Source organism: Salvelinus sp. IW2-2015, linkage group LG7, assembly GCF_002910315.2.
Source record: "Salvelinus sp. IW2-2015 linkage group LG7, ASM291031v2, whole genome shotgun sequence".
Lineage (NCBI taxonomy): Eukaryota > Metazoa > Chordata > Actinopteri > Salmoniformes > Salmonidae > Salvelinus > Salvelinus sp. IW2-2015.
In genome coordinates, this window is record NC_036847.1 from 13,556,281 (window position 1) to 13,569,103 (window position 12,823).

The 12,823-nt window shown below is 45.6% G+C and overlaps 1 protein-coding gene across 2 annotated transcripts; it reads right to left on the reverse strand.

Annotated features, from left to right (window-relative positions):
- Nucleotides 1–4,623: 4,623 nt before the first annotated feature.
- Nucleotides 4,624–12,160, reverse strand: adnpb (activity-dependent neuroprotector homeobox b). 2 transcript variants are annotated; one of them, XM_023991052.2, is made up of 4 exons: nucleotides 12,051–12,160; nucleotides 9,228–9,343; nucleotides 8,819–8,911; nucleotides 4,624–8,682 (listed from the first exon to the last, which is right to left on the reverse strand). In XM_023991052.2, exons 2-4 carry the CDS (start codon nucleotides 9,333–9,335, stop codon nucleotides 5,755–5,757), a joined length of 3,129 nt encoding a protein of 1,042 aa, XP_023846820.1. In that variant the 5' UTR covers nucleotides 9,336–9,343; nucleotides 12,051–12,160; the 3' UTR covers nucleotides 4,624–5,754. The 2 variants fall into 2 exon arrangements, with proteins under 2 accessions (XP_023846820.1, XP_023846818.1); XM_023991050.2 differs by lacking the exon at nucleotides 12,051–12,160 and adding an exon at nucleotides 11,499–11,970.
- Nucleotides 12,161–12,823: the final 663 nt, after the last annotated feature.

Sequence of the window (12,823 nt, forward strand, 5' to 3'; positions counted from 1 at the left end):
TTCCCGCTAGTAAGAATCAAGTACAACTTATCTTGATCACTTTTTACCTGTAAAAATGTATTAGCTTATATGACGTAACCAAAAAGTAAATCAATGTTTGTCTCTTGTCCACATAATAAAATAATCTTGTCTAACTGTTTTTCTGTTTGTCTGCATGTCCTAAATTGTGAATAAATGCCTCAAGTGTATTTTATAATGGTAAAGTGTTTTTAGTACAAACAAAATAGCCCTAAGAACAACAGGTGATATATTTATGTCTATAAAGTAAATCAAAGATAAACATTCACAAATTCACCTTGGCCAAGGTGAGTTTGCTCCACTCCTTTCCCAAACTTCTGTTTGTATCTTATGAAATTGCGATATCTTGTGGCCATCTGGTGTTAGCGCAGACAATTGTCATCAAAAGATTAAATTCAGCTATTTCAAATTTACGTACAGTATGAAGCATCACATAATATGTATGGTTTATCTATTTAATGTCTTCAAATACTGTGATTTGAGATATAATATCACATCTAACTAACATAATGTATTTATTGTTCCCTTCAACCCACTTACTGCAATATGTTTCCATTTACCCCTGTTACAGTATTTCATTGGATTCTCTATCAAATATGGTGTGCTCCACTGCCCCTGTCCCAAGATTCACAAGAAATTGGACAACTGTCATGATGATGAGACAATCGAGCCAATAATATGAACCCCCTGTAAAGATGTACAGCTTTGTTAGAAATGGGAAAACCATGACAGCATTAAAGAGTGACTGCTCCTAAAAAGCAACCTTTTCATTTGAAAACGGCCTGTAACCTTGATTATATGAGTCAGAAACATTTATTTTAGTGTCAAAATGTACTACAATGTGTAAATAGGAACATTTTGGTCATAAAGTAACAGAGATTTGCAAGATGACAGGAAAAAAATGGTATGTCATGCAATGAAGGGTACCATAACAGTTTTCCTTGGGTTGCGTTTGTGATGAGTTCATTGCGTTCAAGACAACTGGGAACTCAGATAAACCGAACTCAAGTCATGACGTCAGTGATGTTCATGTCGGAAAGTCCGAGCTCTAGAAAGAGGCCAGATTTCCCAAATTGTAATTCTGAGTACGATGACATTCAAAATGATTTTTCCCAGTCACAGTTAGTTTTTTTTTTGAGTTCCCAGTTGTCCTGAACTCAAGGAAGTCAGAGATTTCCGAGTTCCCGGTTGTTTTGAACGCGGCATTATTTCAATTCTGCCCACATGCCCACAGCTGGCAGGCAGCGCCCAAGTAATCAGCAATTCTGAGCGCAGCTGCATACGACCCAGATCGTAATGCCCATGATCATTTGGTTTGACATTTGATATAGTTAGGGACCATCAGTAGCATAAATTACACAATATGCATGGGCCAATATGAAAAAATGTCAATAGTTCCACATTTCAATGACTTAAAAACCTCAAGCCAATTTTAAATTGTAGAAATGCATATACAAATATAGAAATCAGTTAATGCGACAACTAAAAGATATACAACATGAAAACATGGATTTTAACATACTTAATTACAATTTTTTGGAAGGAAAACTACACTCTACAACAATTTAAAAGATTTTAGTGAGGTACAGTTCATATAAGGAAATCAATCAATTGAAATTAATTCATTAGGTCCTAATCTATGGATTTCACATGACTGGGAATACAGATAACTTTTTAAAATGTAGGGGTCGTGGATCTTAACACCAGTCAGTATTTGGTGTAACCATTTGCCTCATGCGGCGCGACACATGTCCTTCACATTGAGTTGATCAGGCTGTTGATTGGGGCCTGTGGAATGTTGTCCCAATCCTCTTCAATGGCTGTGCGAAGTTGCTGGATATTGGCGGGAACTGGAACATGCTGTCGTACACGTCAATCCAGAGCTTCCCAAACATGCTCAATGGGTGAATATGCAGGCCATGGAAGAACCGGGACAATTTCAGCTTCCAGGAATTGTGTACAGATCCTTGCGACATGGGGCTGTGCATTATTATGCTGAAACATGAGGTGATGCAACTGTGTTCGTTGTCCGTAGCTTACGCCTGCCCATACCATAACCCCACCTCCACCATGGCYCACTCTGTTCACAACGTTGACATCCGCAAACTGCTCGCCATATACGCTGTCTGCCATCTGCCCGGTACAGTTGATCCTGGGATTCATCCGTGAATAGCACACTTCTCCAGTGTGCCAGTGGCCATCGAAGGTGAACATTTACCCACTGAAATCGGTTATGACGCCGAACTGCAGTCAGGTCAAGATCCTGGTGAGGACAACGAGCAGGCAGATGAGCCTACTGCCAAATTCTCTAAAACGACATTGGCGGCGGCTTATGGTAGAGAAATGAGCATTCCTGGGGGACATTCCTGCAGTCAACATGTCAATTGCACACTCACTCAAAACTTGAGACATCTGTGACATTGTGTTGTGTGACAAAACGGCACGTTTTAGAGTGGCATTTATTTGTCCCCAGCACAAGGCACACCTGTGTAATGATCATGCAGTTTATTTATTTTTTGTTGATATGCCACACCTGTCAGGTGGATAGGTTATCTTGGCAAAGGAGAAATTCTCAGTAACAGGGATGTGAAAAAATGTATACACAAAATTTGAGACAAATAAGCTTTTTGTGCATATGGAAAAGGGATATTTTATTTCAGCTCATGAAACATGGGACCAACACTTTACATTCCTTGTTTTTATATTTTTGTCAAGTCTATTTCACTCATATTGTAATTAATTATAGGTCAAATTTCATAGAAATCTGGAAAGATTGGACAGTTACTTTAAATATCGACTTTACTGTTCTAATTACGTTAGTAGCCAGTTTATAACAGCATGAAGGCAACCTCAGATGTTTGTGGTACACGGCTAATATTCCACGTCTAATGGCTGTCCGCGTACTGCATAAGAACAACCCTTAACCGTGGTATATTTGCCATACACCACACCTCCTCGGGCCTTATTGCTTAATTATACCAGGTAATTTAATGCTTAAAAACAAAAGATTATGAATAAGATATTTGGCTACAGAAGTGACATTTCTTACCGATCTCTACAGCTTCCGTCCAAAAACAAATCCTTTGAAATGACATCAAAATATAGTGGAGTTACTGGCTAGCTACAAGTGGCTAGCTTAGCTAACGAACAAGCTAAATCGGGGCGGGCATGACCAGGATGACACATCGATGAACCCCCACAGATTTGAAAACTGGGAAAAGGTGGAGTTGGACTGTTTTTCGTGCCCAAAGTCGACCGTTAAAGCTTATTTCCTGCAATTCTACACATTTTACTATTGTTTATAACGTATTTTTTTATCTTAAAMAAATCGACCTGTTCTGAATATTGGGGGTACATGTCCCCCCATCCCCTGTGGCATTTTTGCCCTATGCTTTAACGTCAAAAATACCTCTGCTGACTGTCCCTAACCTTTGATGCACTTGTCTCAATGCTTGCAGTGCTGTCTAACACTAGAGACATTACAGAGACAAAAGCTGGTCTCTTAACTCCAGGGGGCGCCAGTCATAGCTCCATTTCCTCACCGCCTTACTCCCTTCCCCTCCCCCTCCCTCCCAGTCTCCCTTCCGTTCTCTGCTCCCCCTTCACTCCCATTCTCCCCTCCCTCTCTTTTTCTCCCTCCCTCCCTCTTCATTCCTCACCTTCCTTCTCGCCTGTCTCCCTCCCTTTCTCACACCCTTCCCTTCCCCCCTCGCCTGCCTCCCTTTCTCCCCTCCCCCTCTCGTTTAGTCTCCCTTCCTCCCCCCTCTCTCGCTCAGTCTCCCTTCCCCCTCAATCTGCTTAGCGCTCCTGCTGCTCACAGCACTGCAGATGAGGCCTCCACGTCCCCCAGTCTGCTAGGCCTCTCTTCCAGCCTCCCCCGCCTCACTTCAGCCTCCCCCTGCCACTCCCTCCCTCTCCTCATACCAGCATAGCAACACTGAGCAAGCCAGCAAGGGGGAGGATGCGCTCTCGCAGAGGGGCAATTTCCCTCCATTTTATATCATTCTTACCAGGAGGCTAGAGACTATCAGACTATCTATGGTATGGAACATAAGCACAATACACCCCCGCATTTGTAACATAATGATTTCCTCATATTTAAATGATCACGACAACACAATCAAACAAAGGTAGTCAATAGGATTCAGTCACTGTGTTTTGGTTTGGCACCTGATTGATACACATAGGAGTAGATGGTGCGCCTCAGCAATGGGTTAGCCTAATACATGCATTCTCTTCTGAGCCCAACTGTTGACTTCTCATCAACATCTCACCAATTTGTGCATTTAGTTCAGATACATCATTCTCCAGTCACTTTCACAGACTAGCATAGCTCACATAGCCAACATGTGGATTCTGTTCCAGGTGAAATAAAACAATTCACAAAGCATTGGAACCCCATATATTACACACCTAAACCTTGTTTAAGATTCTCTATAAATACCTGCGATAACAGGATGTCACCACCAGTGACTGTCCTGCTTGTGGGTTTCATTTGGAACACCTAACTTGTGGTGCTTCTTCTTGAAACAGAAAATAGTCTCCGTAAAGGGGTGTGTCACATGAAAGAGAATAAGACAAAGGAAATGYGGGGGGGGGGCAAGATTAGGAGAACTGTGAGAAGCACAATATAGCACTTTATTGTTCATAAGTGAAAAATGTAAAACAAAAACAAATACACAAATTGAAGATCACAAATTAAAACCCACAGAAAAGTAATTAATAGCAAATGCTCTCTCAGTTTCACAGGCGACAGCAAACATCCATTCTCGGGGGGAAAATAAGTAAAAGGTAGGTACATGAAAAGAGACAAAGCAAGTACAATCTAGACTACAAACACAGGGCTACAGAGAACAGTTGAAATGCCCCTTTACTCTAACRAAATGGGAGGATAAAGATGAGAAACAGTTTTTTTCAATAGAACCAAAGTTATTACTGCAAATAAAAAAGTACAATCAATCAATCGTCAGCAAAGACCAAAAAACTAAAGCAATCGATTATGTTCATTTAAATTTGCATTTATATATAGATATATTATTTAGCAAAAATGTAATGGTTTTATTAAAAAAATAAACAAAAACATACAGAAAATACCAGCCACCAAAGCGACATCTATCGTCTAGCGAACCAATGTAGAACATACGAGGCTAGCTTGTATACAGAAAGAATAGCTAATATTGTATGAGTAGATCTACAGCAACTTCTCTCCAAACATGTCTAAAAGACTGTACAAATATACATGAGCTATTCCTGCATGACTACATGAAACATTTGGGATAGTCTAGTTTTACTTCAAACCTAGTAACTCGTAATGACTCAAATGTTTTTGCCACACTGTAACTTGTGGCCAATTGGACAAGAATAAGTACTTATTTGAATTTTGTAGTAAAGTAAATAGAAGGCAACCCATTTCCTATCGTTTGGTGCATCTTCAGTGTTTTCTTTTTTTTCCCCCTGGAGGAAAAGTTTAATCTTTGTTCACAAATCTTATGTCACTCCWAACTACTTCTCACTGCAGAGCAGCTTCAATTGGCTTTTGACTTGACCAAACGCCATTGGATGGCTTGTTGAAGTGAAAAGGGAAGCTCTCCTTAACACTCTCCCCTTGTTGTCCCTCATGTCACCATTGACCATTTCCAGCTCTAGAGTTCTGGTGAGGCAGAGTTGTTGGCATGGATCAAATGTTAGTAACTTATCTGTGTGCGTGTTATTTGTTGATGTGTGCGTGTCCATTAGTCAGACCTGCTGCTTGCCGAGTTGGACACTTGTTTTTCCACTTTCCGAGTGTCCCAGTTTGGCAATAGCTTCCTTCCCTTTAACCTGTCTCTCCGGCAACGCCGAGGAGCCATATCCATTCTCAACATGACCCTCTTCRTCCTCCTCATCCTCCTCTAACCCATCCTCCATACCCTCTAGGTCTGAGCTGGAGTGGGCTCCTGTCCCTGACACCTCTCCCTCTGTAGCCAGCCTGTCATTACCCGTGGAATTCAGTTCTACTACTCCAGTTTCATCATCCTCTTCGTCACCATCATCCGTTTCATCCTCATTGCTGTCTGAGTCAATAGCGATGGGCTCTGAGAGATACTGTGGCCCTCTCTGTTTTAAGGTGCTTTTGATTATCTTGTTTTGGTCACTCTTGGCACCACCGTTGGGCTGGGTGGTGGCACTGGCCCCACTGTCAGACCCTGCTGGCGTACCCTCCTGGAGTGTAGTACCATCGTTATCCGCAGCTCTCTCTACGCGCAGGATGGCCTGCTCAGACCGCCCAATACACGTCCTAGACGTCCGCCTCTCTAATGCCTCTCCACTTTCTTTGCCCTCAGACAAGCACTCAGGGTCAAAGGTCAGTTCGTGGCTGAGCCGACTGACCTCCCGCATGTTGAAGCCGAGCAACACCTTGGCCTTCTGGGTCTCACAGTCCCGCGTGCATATCCTCCTGCGGTTGGTGAAGTGGCTGGAGATGTCAGACTTCCACAACCACAGACTGGCGGCTAGCTTCTCCACCTCCCTACGCATTGGGTAGGGTTCACGGTTAAAGTACTGCGTCAGGAAGGCTTTCCGCGCCTCGTACGACTCATCCTCGTGGCCTTTGGGGTCAAGGACCAGGTTGACAGGATCGTCTGGGTTCTCTACAAAAGCCGCAGAGCCCTCATGCTCTCCAGGCAGCAGCTTACGGCGCTTTGGGTCGTTAGGGTCACAGTTCTCAAAGCCAGCCCGTTTGAGGGCAGTGCCCTGAGCCTGGGAGACCCTGGGAGAGGGTGCAGGCCTGTTGTCTTGCCCGTTCTGGGTCTTTCCCACACCACGGCAGTGCACCAGGTGCAGTGTGATGGTGGAGGCAGTCATGTTGCTTGTGTACACACCCAAGCAGTGGATACATTTGTAGGTGAGTTTTTTCTCCACTGGGTGCACTGTTTGGATAACCTGGTGCCTCTCTCTCAAGTGGTGTGCCAGTGCATCAGAGATGGGGCCCTTGAGGATGGAGAAGCACAGCGGGCACAGAGTCTTGCCCACGTCTTTCTTGTATGGCACGGCCGCCTGAGGTGCACTCTTGGGAGGCGAACCATCTTCGGATTCAGAGGGCATCTTTGGGGGTTGGCTGGGCACTGTCCTCTTGCCAGTTTGTGTGGAAGAGGAGGCACTCTGGGCATGGAAGGCCACTGACTCCTCTGGTGCGTCTCTCATGTTGTAGGTGGTGACAATCAGCTGGACATTCTTGGGGTTGCCCTGCTGCAGAGTGAGGTCAAAAGTCAGAGGGGAGTCAGTGCGCGGCCCCACCGTCTCGTCCGGGTGGGACTGTCGCATGTGTGCCACAATTTTCTCCACGTCGTTGAAGGTGGCGCGGCAGTGCGGGCAGGACAGGCCGTGGATCAGCATGTGGTTGAGGAGTGTGTCGCTGGGCAGGTAGCGGTTGCAGTACAGACACTTGCTGGTGAAGTTGTGGATCTTCATGATGTAGTTGGCTACTGCAGGGACCTTCTCCGCCTTGTGCTCCTTCTCAAAGTGCGAGCTGTACACATTCTCAGGGAACAGCTCGTTGCAGATAGTGCAGATCTTCCACTTCTGGGTGTAAGACGTGCCCAGGACTGAAGTGCCTCCCTTCCCCTTGGCCGTGACTGAGGCCACCGTGGTGGCAGCTGCCTGGACCCGGGAGTTCAGCTGGGTGGGCTTGAGTGTAGACGAGGAGGAACTCACCACTATGGGGCTCCGCAAGCCACCAGGGAGGTTCTGTTTGGCAGCCTGCGAATGCTGGGGCACAGAGACCTGTGCGTTGCCGGGTAGAGTGATTCTCACCTGCTGCCCGCCTATAGAGAAGGACTGAGTTGTCCCGCTCTTTAACCCAAAAGCCCCCTGCTTCAGGTGAGACCCAGACAGGAGTCCCGTTGAGCTTAGGCCTGACTTTGGGATGACGATCCTGCTGAGCTGCTGGGTGGGAAGGGAGCGGACTCCCCCCACTATGGTGGTCACCAGCTGACCTTTGGGTCCTACACCAATGACCGTCTTTTCCCCCGGCTTGGGGGATACCATGATGACAGGCTTGACCCGTGGCACCACCACGTTTGTGTGACCAATCATGGCAGTCACCTGGTAACCAATGCGCTCGTGGTCCTCAATAACATGCTGCACGAGTGCCTCATAGGTGCGTAGCACAAAGAGGCAGCGCTTGCAGTGGATGGTGTTGCTGTTAGCATTGACATTGGTGTTGCTGCTGCTGTCTGTGTTCCCTGTGCCCGCACCTGCTGCAGCACCGTTAGGTGTGGTCTTTTCCCCAGGCTTAATCAGGTAGGGTGCGGCCACATGCTGAAAGTGTTCTCTGTAGATGTGCTTGCGCACCACGTTGTAAAGCGGGTCCCTGTAGGTACACTTCTTGCAGTAGTACACCGCCTGCTCGATGCTCTCTCCAGGCCTCTTGCCCAGCTGCATGCCATCCTTCAGCCCCTGCATGCCTCCGGGGCCCTGTCGCACCACGTTGTTGGGCATGTGGAACAGCTTGATGTGCGTCTCCAGGGTCTTTTTGTTCCCATTGTAGGTGCAGTAGGGGCAGTTAAGCAGGATGCGGCTCTCGAAGTCCTCACTGTGGACATTGCGGAAGTGGCTCTTGTACGCTGAGAAGAACTTGGAGGAGAAGGGGCAGCCGGAACAACAGAAAGGCTTTGATCTGTAGTCCTGGGAAACAAGGGGAAAATAAGACGACAGCGGCAAGTCAGTTGTTGATGTTTATCAAATGTAAATACATAATTTATTGAAAATAAGCAGACACAATAACAATACAATGAACAGTGGGTTCCAGTGAGCCACTCACCTGGGCTTTGGTCAGTGAAGGATCCCACATACACACATCATCCCAGGTGGTGTGCTTGATGTAGAACTCATTAGGGACATAGTCTTTGTAGTCCTAAGGGGAGAGAATTACAATCACAATTAATATATACATCAATAAAAATCAAGTCAGACAGAGGTGATTTGCTAGGAGGGGTTATAAAGGCCACAACCTTTGGGAATGTTATTATGGTTGTGGACTGGGTTTAATATAACATCAAACTGACAAAGTGATAGACATCATAAACATGAGAAATTTGACAACTCCTGTGTTGATGGCTGAAACAATGACTGATTGTTTAATGAGCTATTACTTCTTCATGTTTGAAAAACCAGTATGGTCAAAGGAATGATGCTCATTCACAGATAATAGAACTCCATGTGCTGCTCACCTCAATATGGTCTTTACAAAACTCCAGGCCGATGTCTCCCAGAACCCGCTTGACATTTCTTCTGGCTTTCCGTAAGCTGCCCAGGTTGTTGACCGGGAGCTGGAACATACTGGCCACTTGGAGAAGGGAGGGACACAGGTGTGACTAATAGGTGAGGTCAGGTAGGTCAACATATGTACTAAGCATTGTTGTAGAGAGCAGAGTTCCGCAGACCCAACACAAAAACCTTAGTGTTATCCTGGGTGACCGAAACACCCCCCCCCCCCCCCCAAAGAATTACACTAGAGTTACATTAACATAATCACTGGAGTGACTAGTGCATCTATGGGGGGGAAAAGGCCACAAGAGAACCAGCTGTCTGTCAGTCACCTTTCCTCATAAAACCATCAATGGTTTTCCTCAGCAGCATTACTCATCATGTCTATCCATAATGACCCTACCACCATCTTTATGTCTGTCTGGACTGATTGGTTTGTTTTATATTCCAGTCAACGGTAAACAATCAAAACACTGCAGAATGGATTCTCTACTCAGGTCAAAGGTCAGATAGGACTAGATGCTTTAGTGACAAGCAGCATGAGACCAAACACTCTTCCCCTATCCAGTGATGTCATAGCTCTAGTTGTATGTTCCAGAAGATGCAACTATGGTACAGTGCTGCTGAGCTGAATGCCGTCTGGCTGGCTGTCTGTCTGCCTTGCTGGCTGGGCTTACTCCCTCCTATGCTTTCTCCCATCGCTTGTAGATGGCGCTAGAGGACAGCTCCGCCTCCATTATGTAAGGCTTCCATTGCTCTGCCTGCCCCCTTTTTGCAGCCTCTCTGCAATCACGGAATGGCGCCTCCTATTGAGTCAGCAGCAGAGCCCAACATTTACAATATGTCTGCAGTGTATTTTTMGGGGGGAGGGGAGTGGGGGCTGGGTGGGTAGCTGGCAGAGAATAGCCACTCTCTACAGCTGAGGCGAGAGGAAGAGGAGGAGAGGAAGAGGAGGATAGCACAAAGGGAGATAGGCCTAATGGGTKAAATATAGACTATCTAAAAAAAAATCTTTCAGTGTGTTCTGTCCTCAAAGCAACAATGACGACATTCCCTCTGGTCACCATAAGATCCTCCAAACTCACATTGTTTACAAAAATAAAAGTTGATTGTATCAGTCATACCCTCTTTTAGCAAATTGTTACCTATGACCATACACACACCAAAAGGAAGGGAGTTGGCATTTAAGTAGAACACCTATCTAAATGACCAAAAGGTTCAATCAGGATCACCACATTGTTTCTCCTGATGGCCCTCACACAGGGACCATGGGAACATATGGTTAAATCAACAGAGTACCAGTATAAAACCAACCTCGAAGACTATGTTGACACCTTATAAAAGTTGCTGGCAACATATCAGATACCCATTATGATAATTGTGAGGTGAATAACGTGAGGTGAGACTACTTAGCAATCTGACGTCACTTGTGTTACAACATTCAAAATCAAATGTGCGACCTGCAGATCACAACTCCTTGTCACCTATACACACGCTGTAGGCAAGTTGCTGAATGAGTCTGACTAACGTACCAGTTAGCTGCCAGCTAGATTATAACACCGGGTTCAGTTATATTTTAAATAATGGGGGYAAAATACCATTACATTTGATAAAGGTCAAATGTGTCTATTAACTAGGAGAGTGACGTTAGAGTAGGTTACGAGCTATCGTCTCCCTCCTTCAATTTGGCTAAATGATGGCTTTGATTGAAGTCAATGATGAATATCGTATATGGATGGCTATCTGGTCGACCAATGAAAGAGGATACAATTATTTCTTACACGATTAGCTATTACGTGAATCATGCCTCATGGTTCTACACCTTAATAACGTCTGACTTGGTAATACTGTTACCAGAAAGATAGCTGATTGCTTCCTCTCAGTAGCTAATCACCCACCACAAAGGGAAGCGCAAGTAAAACACAGCGAGCTAGCAGCTGCTACATGAGTACTAGAAAGGAGCCCCGCACGAGCTCTTCAGTAGGTGCTGATTTTGAGCGCTACTCGGTGCCCAAGTTTAGCTGGCCAAAAGTGGCACAATGTCACCGACAACTTATGATATACGGTATCATAACACTCCACGTAATACTGTTTAATTTGTTATCATCAATACATAAAGCTTAAGTCTACATTGTTCGCCGACCTTAGCGAGGAACGAATAGCGGCAACGCATCATCGTAGTTAACCCTCCTAGCTAGCGAGGTTGTATGAAAAGCGGAGTGTGACGAGTTTACCTGGTTTGAAATACGGTGGTCCCGTTGGTGTAAATGATTTCAATTACGAGAAACGGTGAGACAAATCGTTGGGCACTCTCACGTCCCCTCCTATTCCTCCAAATAAGCAGCCGGGAAAACCGCCTTGCCGTCTACTCTCCAAGCGGTCACACCACACCGTGAGTGAGCTCGACTCCTCTCACTATCCGACACAGAGTATCCTTCTCGGATGCCGGGGATGAAGTGCCGCTGGAACTCATTTAGCTAGATAAACATCGAAAATGCCCATTGCAGGAAAAGATAAAGTAGCGTTGTTTTAAATATTACGACGTAGTTACCCCTCATCCAAAACGGTGTAAACTCTGTGACTGTTTACTGATAATAATGCATACCCATCTCTTCCCTATAAAGACAATACACCCATCCTAGACTATAAACTGCCCTATCCAAAATGGCGCAATTGAAAGGGCGGAAGTGACATATGTTTGATTAGCATAAAAAGCTAATTGTGATATCAAAATGAGTCGAGACTTATAAAACTAAATTACTGTGTGGTAATCAAGTCTCTCTTACCGTGCAAGACAGGCCTCAGATTTTGGTCTCGGTCGTTCTTCAACGTCTGTCAAATTCTATGCCTGGGGGATTGGGGTAAACAAGCTCGATCTGCAATTACCAGATTGAACCAACAGGAGGCGCCCTCTAGTTGAGCGTGAATGCATGCGTTAGGACTAGCTACAACTGGCGCCCTCCCCTGCAGAGGGTCGGATGTATACAGTGCCTCAGTACTAACACAGTGCCTTTGCACTTGCCCAATGTCAGAGTGCTATGAGAACAGTAGGTGGCGCTGTTCTATGCTGGCACTTAACTCACCGGGACTACTTTCCTTAGAGACTGGGCAGCTACCAAGCCTGAGAGCATATTGTTCTCTGTCCATTTTAGCATGGGCCCCTTGGCGAGATTGGGGTGGGGGTGGATGGAGAGACCTCATCATGTGAATACTGGATTTCAATTGATGGGTGATAGCATGACATGGATAGTATAACATGGCCTCCTTGGAGGTCTCTCAGCTCTTTGCTGTGCATGGCTTGTCTTCCAAGTAGAGGTATTCTCGGATCCGGACCCGAACGGACCTGAGGACAATCAGACCCGGACGGACCCGATCATTATTTAAAAGGGGGACCTAGACCCGTACCCAAACGGGTCTGGGTCTAGACCAGACCCATTTGGGCGGCACGTAGCCTAGTGGTTAGAGCATTGGACTGGTAACCAAAAGGTTGCAAGATCGAATCCCCGAGCTGACAAGGTCAAAATCTGCCGTTCTGCCTCTGAACAAGGCAGTTAACCCA